Here is a 21,170-nt window from a genome sequence, read left to right as displayed (position 1 = left end):
TCAAAGCCGCCCCTAATCGTTCCGGAACTACGACCGGTACTAAGGGTCTGGACTTCGGGCGGTCAGAGGCGCCTCGTCTTGGTTCCTCGGGGGCAGATTCTCCCCTTCCAAATCTTCTTGTACGGCCTTGGAAGCCTTGCGCCTCGCTTTGTCATGCACCTCCTTCGCTTCCTGCGTATCACCTGGTAGAAGCTTCTTGTCCTGCTCCCTGCGCGTGTCCAGACTCTTGCGAACGTCGTCACTCATCCTCGACCACCCGAGAACAGCATCCACATCCTCTCCCCTCTTGATAGCGGCGATGGCTTTCTGGGCAATGTCGACGCTCTCGAAAGCCCGGCCGTTGCCCCACTTGCCGAGCTGCTTTCCCTTCCTGGTGTGCTTGCTCATGCTATGCTCAATGCGCCCCAAAAACCCTTGCTTTCCGTTTTCCTGCATGATGACTTCGCCGAGCTGGCGCATGACGTCCCATCCGTGGTAGGTGTCCTCAGATACCGTCTTCTTCTCCTCTGGACTGAGACCTTTCATCTCGTCTTGAGCCTGTACTATGCGAGCTCGACGTATATACTTGATTGGTTGGTTGCGTCGCTCAGCTTGCTTCACCACACCTTTGAGCGCGTATCCGAACGGTGAAATGATGGCGGATATATCCTTGAGCACGAAGCCGCCAATCCCCATAGCAACACCTGCGACGGCACCGGGAACACCGCGTTCCTTTGCTCCTTTCACTGGAAGCCGGACTAGTCCTGTAACACCGTCATAAATGCCGTAGGTGAACTCAGAGCCGGCGGCTTTGAACCCAGACTTGATACCCGTGATACGGACAGGCTTACGCACCGTGTCGTCGCCATATAAACGCGGTGCATTATGAAATCCTTGAGCCACGGCCACGGCCAAGTCCACCGGAGCGCGTGCGATGGCCTTGCCGGATTGTCCGAAACCTTCACCCACTTGTTCTGCATACTGTTCGGCTGCGTTATCAGCGCCAGGGGTAGTACCAGTGGTGAGGAGGGAGGTGTTGGTGCGCTGCGTCGTGGCTACAGGCCTGCTGTTCCCTGCACCTGGTTGCTGGTCCGCCACCTCGGTGCCTGCTAGAGGAAACGGAAATTGAGTATTGTCGTTCTGCCCAGCATTGCCGTTCTGAGCAGCACTGTCAGGGTGTACCAATGGCTTTGGTTCTGCGGCCTTCTTCTTCTGCTCGAGTCTCTTCCGGCGCTTGTCCTCCTTTTTTTTCTTGTGCTCCTCACGCCTCTTTGTGACTTTGTGCAGGCGATATGGCACGCTACCAATACCACTGAAGAATTGGCCAGCGGTGCCAGCCAGCGTACCAGCAATACCGGTGATTGGCTCTCCAGGGCCTTCAAAATCGTTCCACTCTTTGTGTCGAAGCAGCCGCAATCGACTCCAGGAAAGATACCCTTTCTCGTTTAGTATATCCGCAGCTACGGCGCTCAGCTTGAGGCTAGTATCCTTCACTTTCCAAACAGCCACACGGTCACTCAATATCGAACAACGCATAGATTCTTCACCGCTAAGGGTAAGATGCTTGTGGAACGAGTGGACGGCATTTTTAGCTCCGTCGCCTTCCAACTCGATGGATTTCGCGATCTTCTGCACTGCTTCCAACGCTTCGTCCGTCAGACAGTACTTGATACCTTCAGCAAGCTTCTCCGCGCTGAGCTTCTTATAAGGTACGGCCTCCGGACCCGCGCCAGACTGCGAGATCTCCGATCCCCAGAAGTGCTGGTCACCGAAGAACGGCACGACCATGATCGGCTTTCCGCACTTCAGCGCAGCGGCAGTGGTGCCAGCTCCGCCGTGGATGACACAAGCCCTGACCTTTGGGAATAACCAATCGTGTGGAGTATTCTCAAGCATAAAAATATTGTCTGGGGTGTTCTCGCCACCAAGACCGCCCCAGCCCTTGGATACTAACGCACGTACTCCTGCTAGCTTGACTGCCTCAAAAATCATTTCAGTGAATTTGTCGGCATCGTCAACCACGATGGAACCGAATCCTATGTAGATCGGTGTGTCACCTGCGTCTAAGAAATCTACCAGGTCTTGAGGAGGCTTGAAGTTTGAAGCCAAGTCAAGAAAGACGAATCCTGCAACATCAATCTCATCACCCCAATCTTGAGGCTTTGGCACGATACCTGGACTCCAGAGATACGTGAAGGGTACATGCAATCGGTATGTCGAACCAGGAGCCCACAAGGTTGATACTGGGTCCAGACCTAAGGTCTTGACTCTAAAGTCGTTCACGAGATCTCCAAGACCTTGCCATACCATCATCTCCACCAGAGGATAAGACATGAAATTAGTATAGCCAGGATCGACGTTAGACTTCTTGATAGTTGCCAGTGGGTGAGGGAAGGCCTGAGTTGGTGTATAGGGAAACGTGAACATGAGGTGCAAGGGAATGCCCAAAGCTTCAGCACAGTGTATGTGTGCGAAGCTGGGTGGGTTAGCGATGATGGCGTCTGCTACGAAGGGGCTTTTATCGCCCATCAGCTTAAGATTCTTCGGGTCCTTCTCGCTATCGGTGGCGTTGATGCAGGCTCGCCAGAAGCCCTCGAACATTTCGGCCATTGCAGCTCTTCGGCGGCCGATGTCTCCTGCCTTGACAGTCTCTAGCTTCGGGATCATACCCGGATTCTTCACCATGAAAGCCATGAGCTCTGAGGGGTCGCCGCCCACGGAGAAGAACTCCAGGCCGGAATCCTTCTCAACGAAATCCCGAAATGCTGGATGCGTTGCGATTCGAACTCGGTGTCCATAGTCCTCCTTTAAGACCTTGCCGATCTTGAGAAAAGGCTGGGCGTCTCCCCTGGAGCCAATAACCATGATCACAATATTAAGTTTTGGACGTCTCGCCTTCTCTGATGTAGCAGTTGTAGTTGAAGAGAGCCTTGAAGGCGCCGGTCGGTTTTGTGCTCCTCCATCGCGCGGTTCGACGACCTTCTTAAAAGCTCCACCTAAAGCTTTTGCGAGATAGCCGGTATTACTCGTGTCGTTGACGGTAATGTTGAGGCGGCCATCCTTCTTCACCTTTCCTTTCGTATTATAATGCTCGTTGGCTAGATTGAAGCGACCAAATCTGTCACTTGTTCCTTTGCGTTTCGGTTTGGCTGTGCTACCAGCCGTGGAGGCTCTGGTGGTCGGACCTCCGTCTTCGTCCTCGTCGTCCGAGGAGGAACTAGAGGAATCATCTGTATCGACATCCTGGTGCCATGTGGGCTGTCGTACTTCGGAGATATTGGTTCCTGTGCGCTTGATGACTGGTAGCGTAGACGTTTGACGGGGAATGCGCTGCGGTAAATCCGTTACGAACTTCTTGTCAATGGAGGGCCTCTCGATCGGTTTCTGGGTGATTTTGGGGGCGTGATCGTGCGTTGATCTTGCAGTATCTGGTCGTGGCTCCAAGGTGGTCCTCTTAGAAGCTTCATTCGGATCCGAGATCTCAGGCGAGTCGATACCTGGTGGGACCTGTCCAGGATATACAATATTCCCGTATTTATCACGTAGCAAGGCAGCTGCGCCTGTGTCCACATTTGTTTCATGGAACTCAAGGTCTTCATCAGACGAATCGGCGCGTATGGGTGCCGACGGCGGCTTGTCGAACTCAACAGGGCGCGACATGGCAAGGGCTGTTAACGTTTCTTTGTCGAGATGTCTTGAGGGAGTCGCGCGAAAGAATTGGGTCCCCCGGGAGTCGTAACGCAAGAAGATCTGGTGCTGTGGAAGCTTCCGCTCAGGCTAGAATGCGCATCAAGCAGTCATAATTATCTTATTAAGGTAGTAAGTACACAAAGGAGTATGTCCGTAGATGTCAGGTTCGCAGGAAGCATGTATGCAAATTATTGTGGGAAAGTGAAACGATAAGATACGGCAGGCATTAGTAGATCTGTTATGATCACTCAGAGCACGTCGCAAAGGTCTGCTCGAACCCTTTTGGGTATTACAATGGAGCTTGTTCTGTTCTGTTGTTTTCGGCGGCGATCAAGTGATGCGGTAGCGATGGAGCCCAAATTGAAGCTCAAAGATGCATTAGCAGCGGCCACTACCGATCCCCTGTAGTGAATGACATCACGCCCAGATTTGGACAGCGCACGCTGTTCAAGGTTTATACAAGTGGTACTTGTACCTCCGTGCGCCGTACTACGGTAGCACAAGTACATCACGGCCCATAGTTGCCGAGGAGTTATTGGCGGCGGAGCATAATCACCGGAGCCCTCAAATCAGGAAACCTCTGCTAGTAAGTTACTTGCAATCTCAAGCCCGACAAGGTTTGCATGGGGGCTCATACCCGTTTCTCCTTGTCAAACATTTAAAAACAGGTAAAAGGAGAGTCTGACTACGACAGACAATTTCAAGGAACCATCAACGGTGCATCCTTTTCCCTGCAAAATATGCTTGGCCACGCACTCGCCACAGCATACTGCTGCCCGCCGGTCGCATGTTGCCCTTTAGTTGTTGATCAGGCACAAGTTCAGCCACTTCACTGGCGGTGTCGTCGCAGGGGCCTCGTTAAAGAATATTAGCGCCTGCGTACCCCATATTGATCTGCATGTAGCGCGGCCGCGTTGATTTGGCATTCCAGACAGCAGACAGCATGCACGGAGGATTTCCGGTAAGATTACGTGTTCTTGACACAGCCGTGTCAATTGGTGGGCTTTGTTTCTTCTACGAATGGCTTGAACCAGCGTGGCCTGTAGTCTATGTTTTGTACAGTAGTACTGTTTCAGAAGCACTCTCTTAAATTCCTTGGTTTGGCCTCAATGTGTAGTCGTTAGGCCCCTTGAATACACTTCCCCGCGCAAAATTCAATATTGCCGGCAGTGCATACCGAACACGCACTCTTCCTGCAACCACCGCTTTCCATAATTCCTATGGCACGCTGGGCGTGTTCGTACCTCGACAGCACCGATCCCTGGGCTTGAGATGTGTAGTCCGAAAACTAGGCCTTCTGCTTCTTTTTCCTGCAATTGTGCATGGCCATAAGACTTTCGCGTTTCACTCGGAGCTTCACAACAAGTGAATCGGCGTCCTGCTTGATCTGAGCCTGCTTCTCGGCCTGCTTCTTATCGCGCTCCTGCTGTTTCTGCAGCTGCATTCCACTAGAGGCTCCCCTTGTGCCATGTGCAGGACCGTTTGTTTCAGAGGATCTGTACCGATTAGAGACAGAGGCGATCGTATCGGTGGTTGTTGCTTTCCCCGGGCTGACGTCGTAAACGCGCGCATTGCTATTGCTGCTGCCGCCGTCGATATTGCCGCTAGCACCAGCGCTCTATGCCGGTGCAGTCTGATTATTCGCCGCCTTGAGGGATGCGAGCTCGGTCTCCTTCTGCTTTGTCTGCTTGTTGAGCTCCATGATCATGGCCGTAACCTTCTCTTCTGCCTCCCTCAATCTCTTGAGCTCCAGTTGTTCGGTCTCGCGCGAGAAGGGCTGGCCGGGCTTGTTGTTCAGCGGTATCATGGCGCTGCGCTCCCTCACATCTCCCTCCTCTTGCTTGTTGGGAGCTGGTTTCCCCTTTCCCTTGCCCTTCCCGCCTGCCGACGACTGGCCCTTCTTGTGGGCGCCCGTGGTCAGAATCTTGTAGAAGTCCTCGAAGGGTTCATTAAACAGTTGCTCCTCGTATGTCCAGGCCAAGATCTCGCCAGTGCCATTGTTTCGCATGGCTTCCCTCTCCTCCTCGGTCCGGCCGTAGGGGTGCAGCCTCAGGTGATGGTAAAGCGTCTGGGGCTTCTCCCCGCTCTTGGTGTCGTAATATAGCTTGATGGTGATCTCGAATTCGCCCCAACCGGTCTCGCTGACCACGAAGCCCTTCTGCCTCTTGCTCGGCGGCTTTCCCTCGTTGTCCCGGATGATTTGCTCAGCATCGCACGTGCGCAGGTGGTTCGGGATGGACTCGTGTAGTTTGAACTGCACACGGCGCAGCCAGTAGAAGATATCCGTGTCCTCAACGCCCTTGACGAAGACGGTCCAGCTGTGCGTGTGGTCCACGGGGACGTGCGGGGGCCGTGGGTTATCTGCGTCGTTGAAGGGGCGCGCCGTGGTGCCGTAAATGAAAGGGCGGTAGATCTGCACGCCTTTCACACGCTTGCCGGCGTTTGCGGGAGCCATGTCGACTGAACTCGCGGAATGGGCGCGTCGTCGATGGTTCCACCGTGAGTTGCGACGAGCTATCCGCAACAGAAGATTGCAAGAAGAGGAGGCGAGCTAACCTTAGAGTTCAGGGAGAGAGGCACAAGGTAAAAGAAAAAGCTCAGCCTTGAAAAGCCAGGGATTGGGTTAGTCTCGGTTAGAGCATTTCCAACTGGGGCACTTTGGCGGGGCTCAGTAAGGTGCTCAGTGCATCGTCCACTAAAAAACTGTGCTCAGGAGCTGGGCCCAGGCACCGTCGATTTCTTGGGGCTCTCAGCCTTGCAGGTGTGCCGATGATGACATGACTTGACGGAGCTTTGATGCTGTGTAAGTGAGAACTATAGATCCGAGCTTCCACCTTGGGATTTCACGAGCGGATTAATTTTCTCGGTTGAACAAGACTTATAGCTTTTGGGTTCAATCATTCGTCCTTACCATCTGAAACCTTTCAGACCTTCAAATACACCCACTGCTGGCCGGCTGGAAGCGCAGCAGCAACGCCACAGCCGCACTTTGCTTAATATATCCACTACGGGCCTTAATCCGTCCGTCTTATTAGGGAAGCCACCCGACCACCACCGATACATATACAGAAGAAAACCAGCCTGGGTGCTGTCTTCGCAGAACTCTTTCATTAGCCTCGCGAAATGTCAGCAAAAGCTACTAAACGTGTAGTCGTCGCCGGAGGAAACGGATTCCTCGGCTCACGCATCTGCAAATATGCTGTAGCCAGGGGGTGGGACGTAACGTCAATAAGGTAAGGAACTCATGTATCTGGCTTGCTTCAACGTTCATGGAACTAAATGTGATGCCTAGCCGATCAGGAGAGCCAAAATGGGAAGCAGTGACCTCCTCCTCCACGCCACCCAACTGGGCGCGCCGCGTGGCCTGGGAGCGCGCAGACATCCTGAAGCCCTCAACCTACGTCTCCCTGCTGCGGGGCGCCGACTCCGTCGTGCACAGCATGGGCATCCTGCTGGAGGCCGACTACAAGGGCGTGCTCCGCGGCCAGGAGTCCCCCATCTCGGGCCTGCGGAAGGCCTTCTCCAGCGCCAAGCGCCCCGGCAACCCCCTGGAGCGCGGCGTCGCTGACGACCAGGACATCCGGCCCCCGGAGACCAAGGAGCAGCTCACCTACGAGAACATGAACCGCGACAGCGCCATCATGCTCGCCAAGGAGGCCGCCAAAGAGAACGCGTCGAGCTTCGTCTACGTCTCCGCGGCCGGCGGGGCGCCGGTGCTGCCCACAAGGTATATCACCACGAAGAGGGAGGCCGAGAGCACGATTGCCAGCGAGTTCTCCCAGATGAGAGGTATCTTCCCTAGGCCACCCTTCATGTACGATTCGAGCAGGGCGTTTACGGTGCCGATGGCTGCCATGACTGGCGCTGGTGCGCTCTTCAACAAGCTTACGGGCGGTGTGCTAGGAGGATTCATGGGAGCAGCTGGCGCCAAGCCCTTGAAAGTTGATGTGGTAGCCGAGGCTGTTGTGGAGGCCATGGAGGATGATAACATCCGTGGCCCGATCGAGGTCCCTGAGCTTGAGGCGCTGGCTAACAAGGCCTGGAGGAAGGGTATGCTGTGAGGAGACAAACGTAAAAAAAGGGACTGGCGTCTTCAAAACCATTGTATATGCTTGTAACCATTAGCTCAGGCGGTGAAACACCGTACCGAGATTTGTACTATTTCTATAGAGCCACTCAACCAAAAGTTTGTGATTGTTTGATGAGCCGCGAAGCAATGCTTCCTAATTTTCGGCAGCAGGACTAAGCTTATTTCTTTAGTCCAGGGAAGATGCTCTTCACGTCAGGTATCATAGTATTGCAACACCGCGAGACGCACGAGAGTTCAACGCGGTGCGGATAGAGTCGCCATTGAGTACGGGATGGGCTATCTGGAAATACCAGTGTGGCGAAATAAGCCTGTAATGGCCGATTAAAATTGCATCAAGACAGGAACAACCATTTTCATGAGTATCTTGTGCACAATTGACGAGAGCCTGCTTTGTGTTCATAAACTTTCCAAGCTTGCCATCCCACAACTCCTGACTAAGGTAATATGGTTGTTTGCAAACCAGTCCTTCAGGCCTTATAGAGACGAAGATGGTCCTGTTCAAGTATCTCGTTAGTTAGCACTGCTTCATGATGATAATAGACATGTTCCCGGTAGAGAAAGTTTCGATCGTCACCACGCTGGCCCTAAATTAGCTTGAACATCGTTGATTTATAGTGAACTCATTGTGTCTATTTTATGCAAAGACAGGTTACTACCACTATATCAATGATATAGATCAGACGATCGAGAAGTTCTGTTCTCAAATTAAGGGGTGAAAATAAATAATGTTCGCAGTTTTTGGGCTATTGTTGTTATTGGTGGTGTTAGTGGTGATGTTTTTGTTGCTGGTATCGCTATCTCGCTGGCATGTAATTTAATTCCAAGGCTTCTGGCCGTAATTTCTCGGTCCTCTATATGTAAGTCATATGGATGTTCTTTTTTACCATCTAGCACACTATTGATTTAGCATAAAAAGGCGATTACGTCTGTTAAATTCAACTTAGATCTGCACGTCCTTACGTTCAAGGCAGTTTTCTAGCCTTTCAGTTGTAGTATCTTCCCTCGTGCCTTCCTTCTAGTGTTTGGGCGTTGATCTAGGGTACGGTCTCCCCAATGACTAGTAGGATATGAACAGGTAGGAGACGATTGCTTGTTTTCTACAGAAATCATCACTGACATTTAAACCGACCCATGTTAGAGGCATAAGATCATCACATCGAAGTTAATCATAATCAGTATAACAGTTAATCTCTGCCGCTTGTTGCTAGCACTCCTACTCTAGCTTTAGGATTTCTCTTACCTATTATAAGAACCTTGCCGATATTCCGTTTGTAGAAGAAAAAAAACATTAGATTGACACGAACTCTCAATTTACTATCAACATAGGTTTACAAACCATGGAGATGGCCCAGCTTTTCGTTTTCGTCACCATTTTTGCAGGTGGCTGGTGGCTGTGCCATAATATATGGTTATTTGTGAGTATGTGGTGCCCCAGGAAAATGAGTTTGTATTGATGAACGAAGCCTTCTCTCCACGACCACGGCAAGGATAGAGGTTGCGGGCCGATCAAACTGCTCCCTTCCTCTTGAAAACTACCCTTCGGCATCGACCAACTGCTCAAATCTATCAAAGCAGAACAGGCACGAAAACTACCCATGCTCTCCCTGGAAGATCACGAACAACATTCCATCCCTTCATTGGTGGCCCACGGAAGTGCCTAGGAGGTATGTCGGCTTCCTTTTACTGAAACTTTTAGCCTTTACTGAACTGGTCAACTCATTTGCTTACAGGAAATTTACTCTCAAGCTGGCAAAGTACACAACCTGTCGGCTGGTCCAATGTTTCAGCGCCATCACGTTGGATAGTCCCAACATTGAAGTTGATTTTGACTGGCAGGGGGAGATCAAGTACCATATCGGACTTACGATGTCCCCGGAAGATGGTCTTCTCGTCAGAATGAAGACTACATAAACGGCCGATCACTAACCGGCTGGTTCATCCTGTGTTTGGATATTCGAAGTTGGCCAGACAAGGGATTGTGTGTTCAAGCGATAAGGCATCATGCTAGACATGTTATGACATTAATCAACACTGGGTAGGTCTCAGCTTTCTGCAGAGATCCCTCATCTCGCCAAGGTACAAGGAAGGCACATTGGAATCTGGAAGATGGCAATGGCGACTCAACCTTGATAATCATTAGCACAAAGCCGGCCTGGCCGGACATTCCGGTTGGTGAGGTGCAACATTCCAAAACCCAGCGCCTAAATGCATGATATGATTGGACGAGTAAACAGGCATATCCTCAACAATCAATACAAAAGTACCAAGGTGGCATGGTTATATTTACAACATCCAGAAGCACTGCAAGTTATTTAGCTAGCAGGCTAGGCAGGGTGCCAGAGTAATGGGAAATGTCCCAAGACAGGGGAGCTATGACTACAATCCTTGTAGCATATGCGCTGAGCAACTAGCTCGCCGTCCACATGGAGAGGTGAATGCAGAGGGCAGGAGAGATGATGAAGTATTGGCGCGTGATTTGTAGCCTTCTATCAGCATCCCTGACAATGCAGTGCTCCTACCAAGTACAGCTTCAGGGCTCCAGGGCTCCAGCCTTAGCGTGAACTTGGAGACCGGCTGGTGGGTACCGTAAGCACTAATTCACTTACCGATCCTGGTGGTTCCGAACTCGGTTTACCGCAAATAAATGTGCGCTAGCTTGGCCCGAGGAGACGGTAGAGCTGGTCGTGCGGCAGCACTTGTTGTCGCCCATTGGACTTGAATACGAGCCATCTACTGAAGAAATGACCAGCAATATGACACAATTATTCTTATACAAGCATTCCGCCATCTACTTGTTTCAAAGTTCCAAGACGAGACGACCCCATCACGTACAAGCCGATTTCCTTGGCAGAGGGAATGTCTGAGATCATGGTACTTGCCTCAGTCGGCGACAGGTAAACCAAGACCCGGTGTGTCATTTCCAGTGTACTCAGACGCTTCAGGCTTCGCGGTCGTGACTTGGCCCCATTAAAGCCTTGCGTAGAGTTACATAGCGGTGCAGGACCTACTGGCAATGACTCCATCCTCATACCAATTATTACGGTGACACTATTCAACAAAACGGCGTGCCTGTCTATAATTTCAAATATAGATCTGATTTTGTAATATGTGCACCTCTCAATCGTCTAGAGCCGGCTCCAGTGGCTCAATACGTCCGCAGCCTCCATACCTTACTTAGTCTGCTGCACCCACGATTCGTAATTCGATAAAGCACATAGACAAAACTGCAAGCCAAAAGATTTTGATACATTTGACTGATAAAAATACCTAGCAAGTTTATCTCACTGCTTCCACAAACCCAAGATTCAGCAGAACAAACGGAGTACAAAAACACTACATAGTTCCAATGCAGTGTGTGTGTTTGGAAACAGCCCAGTTGGAGGACTCAATCCCATAAGGCATGTTTTTGATATTCCGCAAAGAGCTAAGGGAGCGTACCGAGGATCATGCGAAACTCTCTCGGTTATTTCTTCAAAAGTTTTGTGTACAGGCAGATGATTGGACGACTCCGCATAAGGGTTTAGTGGACGATGCAAGTGAGGGATATCGGAAATGAGACACGCTTATACAGCCTCGCCGTGAGCGACGAGGGCACAAGCAGACCTCTGTGAGTGGTGGTCACGCCTGGCCGCCAAGCGTATCGGAATCTTGTCTGGTACTCCATAATACCTCGTAAGCAGAATGTCCCATGTCCACCTAGGTGCTACATATGGACCTCAGCCGCGCCGCTTCAAGGCTGAGCACTGCGCATTCCAAAAAAAAAAATTGTAAACCAAACAAAGCGGTGAGATTCCGGAACGGACGTATTTAAACGTGTTACTGTATTCCACGTCAAATTTGACATTCCAAACGTGACAAAAGAAAATCAGAATATATTCCTGGCCAGTAAACCGTTTCTTTTATGGGATGAGGATTGCCCGTCCCGCACTGGGTGGCGCTCCTTCGCACGGCATACATATCTGTTGTTGCCCAAGAGGACTCGGGGTAATCACTCGACCTGGCTTGAATTTGGAGAATAAACAGGGATACTGTCCGACTGGTGGTCTCAGCGAAGTCAGGTCCCGTCGCTGAAATCGCAGAACTTCTAAGCTTGGCCGTCCAACCCTTGTCATATGCTACCCCGAACACGCATCATCGGGGTCGAATGCAGTCTAGATGACATGAATCTCTTGACTGTTGAGCATGGATTTTGTCTTCTGAATTAGGAGGGATTAGGGAGATGACTAGAAGATCCATCGGTAATTCCGGACATGGTATTGGTATACAGTTCGAATCTTGGTCATGTACAAAAAGGGACATTCGGGCCGCCTTTTTGGTGATGGATTAAATTAGGACCGGAAGTGGTCACCGAAACGCTGCAGAGAAACAGCTTCAACACAATCGCACCGGCTCGAATGGACAAATACGGCTTGTTGAAAGTTCCGTGCAGCTGCAGGTACAAGGGGGCTTCCCTGTCATCGAGGGCAATGTGGTAGCATGGAGTCAAAGGAAACAACCAATTTCAACGCAGATACAGGCTCGGCCACGAAACGATAGGTAGTCCACCCTGTATCAGCTTGATATTTCGTATTCAAGCCTGAGGTCAGTGAGCCATACCTTGTCTGTATTCATGTATATAAATCAGTACGGCCTAGGCGGTTCCGCCCGTCCAACAACACCCCCGACGCTGTCTCTTATCTAGAGTGTGCTCTGACTATTCGGCAAGCTGCCAGTTTACTATCGCTATGGCATCATCAGGACCGCAAAAAGATGAAAAATCCAAGCTGGATGAAAAGAGCTTACGGCAGAACGGTATTGACTACTTTATCAAATGGGAGACTATGGGTCCTGCCCCCAACCACATCAGCACACTCTGCGAAACACTCACCGACATTAGTTGCGCGTTATCAGCGAGGTTTGTCGATGACTGCACCGGTAGAATGGTCATCAGGACAGACTTGGAGGAATTCAGAGAGGACATCGAAAAACGGCTGGAACGATACCGAAGCATAGCAAAAGCTGCAGAACGTCTTCATGGTAATCAATCGGACGAGAACGGGTGGAGGAACCACTACAAAACCAACTTTCTAGAACCTCTTCACCGTAGACATGAGCTGGGTCGTCATGACTCAAGACTGTGAGTGCGACCATATTGAATCAAGGTAGCGCAAACGTCACCACGGTCAGCTGATGTTTGACCCAAGCACTTCTCGAACTAAGTTCTACTATGATTATTTTCAGAGGTACGACAGAGCAATGCTATCAATGGACAGTGTGGCGCGGGCTTGTGCTTACGGATTTGCGATAGGCGAGAGGACATAATGTGGACATTATTCCATCGAGAAGGACCATACCACGAGCGCCGCCAGAATCTCAAATACCCGAAACCGGACTGGGTGGCTCACTTCCCAATATGCGATTTAGAGAACCCGACAGCATCGGGGTTCGCCCAGAAACCCTTGTGGGATTGGTCGAGCAGCAAGAACGGGAAAATGGTCCACGAGTTCGATGGCCAAGACCTCCAGAGGCTCACTGACTTCGGACTCCAATGTCACGTCGCCAGGGCGTTGCAAGGGAAGAAGAACGCTGGGAATATGGACCCGGACAAGATGTTCTCGTTTCCGTGGTTCATTGTCGAGTTCAAGAGAACCAGGGGCGAAGCTAAGTACTGTTACTGCCAGGTTGCCAATGGAGCAGCCTGTACCCTTCTTATGTTTGAGACGCTGAGTCGATACGCAGACAAGGAACATGAGCAAGCCCAGATCCCTCCTATTATCACCATGACAGCCGTGGGTAAAGACGTCAAGCTTTGGATAGGGTATGCGGGGCCAGATGAGGAACCTAGAGCTGCGGGTGCGAAAAAGTCAGATAAGGATCCTAATGTGGGTTAATCCTGGCATCAAGCATAATCCCTTGTTGGCATCTACTGGAAATTTCGAGAGGATAAGCTAATACCCTTTGATACCGTAGTGGTTTCACTCTCGGTGCTTCTGGACGGGTGATATGACAAAGGTCAAAGATGCTATGGACCTCGAGGCACTGCTCGAAAATGTTTACACATGGGCGATGCGCGTCCTAAGACCGCGCATCGTTCAATATCTGAAACAGTGGAGAACACAAATGGAGCGGAATACCCATACGCCGTTGCCTCGACCGCGGCCTAAGAAAGGGGACGACGTCCTTGAGTACGTGCGGTATGGATTCGAGGAGACAGACGCAAGACTCCGGAACATCATGGTCGCTTTTCAGGATGACACGCTGGAAAAGATGAGGGAGATGCTGTCAGATCACCTAGCCAGCGTCAAATCACTAATCCAGAAGGACGCATGATTGCAGACAGGCACCTCGTCACAGATGGGCGCAGCGACCCAGTCAGATCCTTCTTCCATCGACGCAGCAACCCAGGTAAAAATATCGTCCAAGACAAATTCACCACCATATATTACAACGCAGTTTATCGGAGAGCCGACTTCAAAGGTCAGCAATGTTGAGTTCGACTTCAGATTTAAAGAGTAACTACCCAACAGATACACCGAGCTGGCCTTGGACGTGCGACTTGAGTTGCCACAATTGGCTCATAGGTCCATGCATGCTATGTGCGCTTAGAGACCTCGAGCGTTGAAGCCTTCGCCTCACAAATGGACGGTGGTATTGGACCGTTTGGTTGGGGCGTTCATCCTCGCTCAAACCATCGACTTTTATGAACGTCGCAGGATCCATCCGGACCGCGCGAAACTATTGGCACGTGCGACCTTCAGTCGGCCAACGAGGAAGAGCTCGATGTTACTTGGGACCCGGGCCGCTTTCCTGCAGGGAGTTGACTTCGACATCTGTGGCGAAGGAAGTAGAGACACGAGCGCATGATGCGCTACGGCAACGAGGGAAACAAGTGGTTTCTAGAGGTGCCTAAACCGCCTAGTGGTAGACAGAATAGTATAGGACCCGTCGGTGCCTGGTATGATGAAGCCCAATCGTCTGCCCATAATGGACGCCCCTATATTACATTGCATTTGAGAGCGAAGAGCCTCCGCCTTGACTCGGGGGGTTTTCTTCTCCAAAGGGACCCGTGCAAGGTTGACGCCGCCGGCCGATGATAGAGCTGGCTTGATAATGGGAGTCGGAGATGGAATTGTTGCAATACCTACCGGGAGCCGGGCGTGTAATTATGGCTTCACGGTTGAAGGCGTGATCTTTGCTTATCAGCTTCACAAAATCGCTTCTAAGGGACGGTAAAGCCGGACAACCGTCCACATAGATGAATCTCACAATGACGCTGCACTCTCCGATGACGGCCATGAGTAGAAGCGAAACCTCTGGTGATTGAGCAAGGGCCCTTCACCGGCTCAGATCTTAGTCATGTATAATCGCAGCCACAACAGGGCCATGGAGACGTGCATGTGTTGCTTTCAATGGGGATTGGGACGTCACAGGCGAGAAAAGTTTTGTGTCAAGCGATATGTTCGATATCTTGTTCATTTGTATCTTTTAGATAGGAGTGATTCTCTCTAAGGACCTTGAGCCTTGAGCGAATGTCATCCATCCTGCGACTATATCTCCAGAGTCCACCGGGATGACATTGGAAACTGCATCACAAAGCCGAACCCCGTCCCCAACCCTCTTCGAAACTTTCTATCGCCGCTCTAATTCTCCTTCTCTGGTCTTACAATTCCTTGCTTTCTCGTCTCTTCTGCGGAAGGCTTTTTCTCGAATCATAAGATAAAGGAGACATATACTTTCCAAAGAGTGATTGACGAAAGTCTTCATGCCCTGCCCCCAAAAAACCAAAACCCGCTTGGTCATATCGGAACATCAATTCCGTCAAGAAAACCAGAGACCGATGACCCTTTTTTTATAAGATCCCGCGCCATGAACGCCTTACTAGTGCTTCCCAAAATACACATTAAACACTAGGATATCACCAATCCAAAAATCCACTGAACACTCTCATGTGTCAACGCTATCTCTTCTCGTACAGTCTGACAAAAGAAAATGCTCTTCAGCAGAGTGGCGAGTGATGTCTTATCTTTTATACATCTATTGTGTAGCTTCATAAGCGGGAGGGGGCATGTCGTCCCTCTCAGCCCAGAAAGTCGGGTTTCTTTGCTTCTCATCATATACCCGGCGAGCGATCTCGCCCGCCATCTTTGTGATCCAGGCTTGCTCCAGAATCACGGAGGAGGTCTCAGATCCACCGTTTCTCTTACGGTCCAAATTAAAAGGGCTCTTGGAGGATGTCATAGCTTCCGCAATCTTCTCCTGCTGCGCAGCTGATGTCTTGGTCTCCTTCTCCGATGCCGAATGGACAGCTGCTTGGACTGGCTCGTTGTAAATTTCCATATTCAGAGGCGCCCGCGAAATTGCAACTTTCTCTTCCGCAGTTCTGAAGCGTACAGTTCTCGGACTGCCCTGAGGCTGAGTTGCCTGCTCCTCGGGCTCTTCTGGAATTGAGATCGACATGAGTGGTTCTGAACTCGGCACAGCTACGGAGTTCGTTTCAGACGCCGAGTCTCCCATTTCACTGGTAGTCTCGCTGGCCGTGCCAGTCTGGGAGCGGCGCAGATTGACAACGCGAGTCTTCTTCTTCCTCGATTTGGTGTTTCGATTTCCACCAAGAGTCAGGCCAGTGGTAGCAGAGTTCAAACTGATCAACGATGGCCTTGACGAGATTGAACCATTATCCTGGCTGGCGGAATCTGTAAATGTGTAGGTCGTCGAGCTTCCCTGTACGGATTGAGTCCTCACCAGACTGGGTGTTGCGATTGGTGTCGAACGCCCTGCCTCAATTCGCTCCATAGGACCCAGCCAGGCTCGGAACATGGCATCCTGAATGCCAGGAGTGAAAAGCGACAAGGTTCGGTGTGACTCGTTGAGAGCAGCCAACTTGAGCAAGTTCTTCTGTGAGAAGAGCGAATGCACCTCAGCCCCGCCATTCAGAGACAGAGATGCAAGTTCATTCGCATCAAGCACATGACCTCTCGAGTCGACTGCATCTGCTGGTGGAGCTGCGAAGGGGTCGACTTCAACCTCGTCGTCAGTCCTGTCCTTCGACTTTTCAGCGTCGTCTCTCGGCAGCTGATCCGGACACCAAAGTCTTAGTGACAGCTTGTGGATGATGGAAGGTAGCTCGTCCATGAACAAGTTACGTAATTGGCCTTCGATGGTCTTTTGCAAATAATCCCGGACGAACTGGATGGAGTCGAAGGTCGATGAGACCTTGATAGACTCGAGAGGGTCATTGCGGAAGACTATTGTCAGACCCTTTTGTTTCGAAAACACCAATATCACAAATGCAGACAGCTTGATCTCTGACAATGTGATGGACAGAGGTATCGTAAGCCCCGCCGCGGCAGCCAATGGCTGCGGCGATGTGAAAGACGGCTTGGCCGATAGGTAGGTGGCCATCGGATTTGCCTGTGTTGATATATTAGCCCTATGCTATAGTGCACTGGTGCTTTGTGGTGCGTTGGAGAAAGCGTGAATCCCTGCGACGCCAATTTCGAAGATTCATGCGAAGATCCACCAACGCGACGAGCGTGAGGAGCATGATGGGGGATTTGCATGCTGATCCAAATAGAGCGCGGGGAAAGGCAGAAAGAAAAGGGGGAAGCTCGAGAGCTCGTGAACGTGATGGGAAAGGTTGTCGCTGAGCGAGGTTTGAGGGTCGTCGAGTAAGCGCTTGCTCGATGACGATAACATGTCACACCAAGAAGACCCTGAATATTTTGGAGCCCACTCATTCCGAAATGATCTGGGGAAATTGGGGGGTTGAATAGGTGGAATAGCCCGTCTATTCGAGTATAATCCATCGTGCCAAGGAGCTTTGGGATGCAAGGGGGTTTTCCGCAGAAGAGTCATCCATCAATATAAGAAATCACATACCTGAACTCTCGTCCTGAGCGTGATGTGTGCATCGCCCGAGTAGCACATCTTGAAAATGCCCCTGAAGCGATCCTCGGCTAGGTCTCCTATCTCGAGAATCTCCAGCTCGGGGGGGACGGTGCCTAGGTTGAGTTCGGTGACGAGGATATCGTCGACGATGATGGGCGGTTTAGGCGACTTGTTCAGGGCGGCTGTGAGCAGGTCGGTGGCCCGTTCGTAGAACGAGGCGTCCGCAGTCAGCGGCGACCAGTTGAAGTTGAAAGCCATTGTTGGTTATTGAGAGCAAATGGCTGCTTGTTTCCTCGAGATTATAATCGCATCGTTTGGTTCGGTCGTTGCGATGTCGCCGAGGTGGAAAGTGCGACCTGGAATAAGCGTGGTGTCGAGCTGGAGCTATCTTTTTCTTCTTTTTTTTTTTTCTTTGTTTCCTTGACTTGCGACTGGCGAGTATAAGCCGGCTGCTGCGGATGACGCGTTGAGCTCGATGCAGCTATTTGCGATGGACGACTAAACTAGTATTTAATGTCGTCGAGATAATCGTAAAGCAGCAGATTGATAAGCGTTGAAGCTGTATGTGGTATATTCTACAAGGTTGGAGGTAAGAGATAAAGGTAGGCAAGGAGGAGGTGCGGGAGGTGTATTGTGGAAAATATGACGCTATGCGCTGCTCGTGTGCTTGCTCTGGATCCCTTAAAAAAACACACACACACAGATGGACTTCGGGTTCGGGTTCGGGGCATTTCGCTGGGTGGGCTCGCTGTAATCCGTAGCCTCTGCAGCGTCTAACCTTGGAATTTTTTTTGCATCAGAGGGTGGAGCAGGAGGGAGTCAAAATGTGGGCCAGAGGAAGAACCAGGAGACAACGCGTCGCCGGAAAGGGTCAAGGTTAGCTTAGCTCTTGTTCCTGGGCCCAATGATCCGAAAGTCCGGGTGATGGGTGTCACATCCACTACCGCCGACAAGTCACGCGAGCCACTGGAATGGGCTGCTTCTTAGAGTTCTGTTGCCCCGGCTTTGTCCGCCCTATCTCGCGAGGGGGTTTTAACAAACAAAACATGGGGAAACGCGGAGCAGTAGTTTGGAGATGTATCGTATCCCTGGACGAAGGATGGGGGGACTTATTGTCTCTTTGCTCACGGTCGTTCCGAATGGCTACCATAGGTGCGGTTTGGTTCGATCATTCCGTTCATCAGTGGCGTGATGATGGTCTTACTATGCATCAGTCGAATGACCGCCGCAAGTGAGTTCATCCTCGACGTTGATTAAGACATGCAGTCATTCCCTGATTATGCATGTGATTGAAGGCTGAATTCCACCACCCTTGCACAGTCAGCATACTGTATGTCGACTCATGATCGGCGACACGGAAAATGTTGCCGATGAGGATGTATGGTGTCATGTATAAAACATGGAGTCACCAAAATAGTTTATAATTATCTGGCGTATCATATTTTATTTGACAGGTAGAAGAGAAGAAGAAATAGAAGAAGAACCAATTTACGTCGCTAGCCATGAACAGTTGAAATTGCGATAAATCAACGATTTTGCCCATGCCAGTATTTGGGGGCTATTCACAGCCCGTTAGTGATGGCACTTATTCAAGTCGTCAGCGCCTATCCGTTGTGTTCCCATGTTACAATTTTTTCGTTAAAAGACAGAAGACGAATATGCTGAAATGGTTTTGTAATTGACGAGGGACTGAGCAATGACATCTGTATTTGGTTTGACTTCTTCTTGAGGGATGATGATGGTTGTGAGTGGTTTCAATTGTCTTAATGTAAAGCAAAGCTGGATTATTATCATTCATTATATAGGCAATTCGATAACTGACATCTGCCCTGTATCTACTTGTTGTGAGCCTCTAGAGTTCGTGGATAAAGAAACCGAGAGCTGTTTGCGCCGAAATAAGCACAAGGAACTCCCCTCCCCCCCAAATCTACGCAGCCGTCCTCTCAAGAACGCATTTCGTCGCCATTCTCGGACTTTCTGTCCCGTGATAATACCCATTGTCCACCAGATTCGTATGACTGTGTTGCCAGTACTCGGCCTTGCTCTCCCAGTTCTTCCTGTCGACGTCGGCAAGCTTGATCTCGACCTCGCCCTCCCCGGTCCTGGACATGCGCACGAAACACGTGCAGTCCCTCAGCGTCATGGCGAGCCCGAAGCCCTCGGACTGCGGGTTCGTGAACATGGTGTCCCCGGGATCGCCCCGCACCTGCAAGTCCCTGAGCTTCTGGAATATGCCGGAGCCGGAGAAGGCGTCCCGGAGACGGTGCTGTTCCGAAGGCGACCAGTCGGGCGCGAGCAGCTCCACCGTGTACAGGACGTGTGCCGGGTCCGGATCCACCAGGCCTATAGGACACACCGGGGTCTTGGTCGATTTGCCCTCGGCCTGCTTCTCGTGGTTTCTCCATGCCTCGCGCGCGCACGTGCGGCAGCGCACGGCGTCGCCGGGGGCGATGGGGGACTGCGCCAGCCACTTCGGCTTGAACTCGAGGCCGAGGTCCCCGTGCCCCGCGCGCGGGTTCATGTCCTGGATCAGCATGGCGAAGCCCGCGGCGATGGAGCTCGAGGGCTCCTTGCGGCGCGAGCGCAGCTCCCTCTGCTCGTTCATGGCCCTGGTCCCCTCGGCGGGCACGCTGACCATGAGCTGCGGCACGAGGTGCTTGGTGCCGACCCTCGGCTCGACGACCGTTTCTCTGTACTTTTGCAGCTCTTCATAGCTGTGCGGCGTGGCGCCCTCAACCTGCTTGGGCACGCGCAGCAGCCAGCCGGCCAGGTGGTCGATGCCGGGCGCCGAGTTGACCTTGAAGACCGCGTTCGCGCGGCCCTCGGCAATGTATTCGAATTCTGCTGTCTTGATAACACCCTCTACCAGCTCTCGTAGAAGATCTTGCTGCTTGGGCTTGCCTCCATCAGCCAGAATCTTCAAGCCGGGCTGCAGCTCTTCCAGCCCTCCATCAACGCCGGATGTCTCTGACAGCGTCGAGCGAACCATGGCCCAATAGTCTCCCAACCTGGCAAGACCGTTCTAGAACGTTTAGTTATTGTCGACGAGAACCCGAACGTGTTTTCACCAGTTCGACCAAGAGTTGAAAAATGACGACTGCTCAAGGCAGTTTCTGTGTAGGGACACGCTTCTTTGTCCCCGTCTAGCTCTGAGGTAGCCTATTCAAGAAAGTGTCGTGTGACCAAGCAAAGCCACGACCTAGTATCCGAATGATCAAGCGAGTGACGTAAAAGATGCAATAGTGAGCCGGCGCCCTGAAGAGGCGTTTCTTTTATATATCTGAAGTGAGAGTGATGTGGTATATCGAACAAAACCCCGACGTATCCCTGAATCATGCATGAGGACGCATCACCCCTGAGGCTGAGAGCGTCCGGTATCCGTTGAATACGAATGGGCAATCGCTGACGCACTGGGCGGCTAGTCACTTTTGGGGCCGGGAAAGAACTGACCGGCCGCCCGGGATGCCACTCCATGGAGGCTTGGTAGTGGCACGGCCGGGAAAGGGTCAGATATCTGCATTAATCCTGTTTGCTCTGTAGTTCT

General features: G+C 51.4%; 7 protein-coding genes across 7 annotated transcripts; 3 read left to right on the top strand and 4 right to left on the bottom strand.

Moving 5' to 3' along the window:
* Nucleotides 1-39: 39 nt before the first annotated feature.
* Nucleotides 40-3,639, bottom strand: BKA67DRAFT_535229 (uncharacterized protein; the record flags this gene model as incomplete). Its single annotated transcript, XM_046099983.1, has 1 exon — nucleotides 40-3,639. The coding sequence occupies one exon, from the start codon at nucleotides 3,637-3,639 to the stop codon at nucleotides 40-42; it is 3,600 nt and encodes a 1,199-aa protein (XP_045958152.1).
* Nucleotides 3,640-5,287: 1,648 nt separating this feature from the next.
* Nucleotides 5,288-6,124, bottom strand: BKA67DRAFT_535228 (chromatin-modifying complex subunit AF9; the record flags this gene model as incomplete). Its single annotated transcript, XM_046099982.1, has 1 exon — nucleotides 5,288-6,124. One exon carries the CDS (start codon nucleotides 6,122-6,124, stop codon nucleotides 5,288-5,290), a length of 837 nt encoding a protein of 278 aa, XP_045958151.1.
* Nucleotides 6,125-6,792: 668 nt separating this feature from the next.
* Nucleotides 6,793-7,730, top strand: BKA67DRAFT_658217 (NAD dependent epimerase/dehydratase; the record flags this gene model as incomplete). Its single annotated transcript, XM_046107245.1, has 2 exons — nucleotides 6,793-6,902; nucleotides 6,962-7,730. The coding sequence occupies 2 exons, from the start codon at nucleotides 6,793-6,795 to the stop codon at nucleotides 7,728-7,730; spliced, it is 879 nt and encodes a 292-aa protein (XP_045958150.1).
* A 1,366-nt stretch (nucleotides 7,731-9,096) lies between these two features.
* On the top strand, nucleotides 9,097-9,670 carry BKA67DRAFT_535226 (uncharacterized protein; the record flags this gene model as incomplete). The annotated part of the gene is made up of 3 exons (XM_046099981.1): nucleotides 9,097-9,174; nucleotides 9,332-9,423; nucleotides 9,490-9,670. 3 exons carry the CDS (start codon nucleotides 9,097-9,099, stop codon nucleotides 9,668-9,670), a joined length of 351 nt encoding a protein of 116 aa, XP_045958149.1.
* Nucleotides 9,671-12,177: 2,507 nt separating this feature from the next.
* Nucleotides 12,178-14,253, top strand: BKA67DRAFT_263369 (uncharacterized protein). The gene is made up of 4 exons (XM_046095829.1): nucleotides 12,178-12,875; nucleotides 12,943-12,981; nucleotides 13,047-13,620; nucleotides 13,709-14,253. The coding sequence occupies exons 1-4, from the start codon at nucleotides 12,484-12,486 to the stop codon at nucleotides 14,066-14,068; spliced, it is 1,365 nt and encodes a 454-aa protein (XP_045958148.1). The 5' UTR covers nucleotides 12,178-12,483; the 3' UTR covers nucleotides 14,069-14,253.
* Nucleotides 14,254-15,772: 1,519 nt separating this feature from the next.
* On the bottom strand, nucleotides 15,773-17,884 carry BKA67DRAFT_535224 (uncharacterized protein; the record flags this gene model as incomplete). Its single annotated transcript, XM_046099980.1, has 2 exons — nucleotides 15,773-17,149; nucleotides 17,618-17,884. The coding sequence occupies 2 exons, from the start codon at nucleotides 17,882-17,884 to the stop codon at nucleotides 15,773-15,775; spliced, it is 1,644 nt and encodes a 547-aa protein (XP_045958147.1).
* Nucleotides 17,885-19,553: 1,669 nt separating this feature from the next.
* BKA67DRAFT_535223 (inositol-pentakisphosphate 2-kinase-domain-containing protein) lies at nucleotides 19,554-20,615 on the bottom strand (the record flags this gene model as incomplete). Its single annotated transcript, XM_046099979.1, has 1 exon — nucleotides 19,554-20,615. The coding sequence occupies one exon, from the start codon at nucleotides 20,613-20,615 to the stop codon at nucleotides 19,554-19,556; it is 1,062 nt and encodes a 353-aa protein (XP_045958146.1).
* Nucleotides 20,616-21,170: the final 555 nt, after the last annotated feature.

This window comes from Truncatella angustata (genome assembly GCF_020726525.1).
Source record: "Truncatella angustata strain MPI-SDFR-AT-0073 chromosome Unknown BKA67scaffold_4, whole genome shotgun sequence".
Classification (NCBI taxonomy): domain Eukaryota; kingdom Fungi; phylum Ascomycota; class Sordariomycetes; order Amphisphaeriales; family Sporocadaceae; genus Truncatella; species Truncatella angustata.
The sequence above is the reverse complement of the archived record's forward strand: the minus strand, read 5'-3'. Positions and strand labels throughout refer to the sequence as shown.

Excerpts from the sequence above, each read along its gene's own strand:
- BKA67DRAFT_263369 (XM_046095829.1), top strand. The coding sequence starts at position 12,484 with ATGGCATCATCAGGACCGCAAAAAGATGAAAAATCCAAGCTGGATGAA. Across the intron at positions 12,876-12,942 it reads GGTCGTCATGACTCAAGACT|CACTTCTCGAACTAAGTTCT; the intron begins GTGAGTGCGACC and ends GTTTGACCCAAG. Across the intron at positions 13,621-13,708 it reads AGTCAGATAAGGATCCTAAT|TGGTTTCACTCTCGGTGCTT; the intron begins GTGGGTTAATCC and ends TTGATACCGTAG.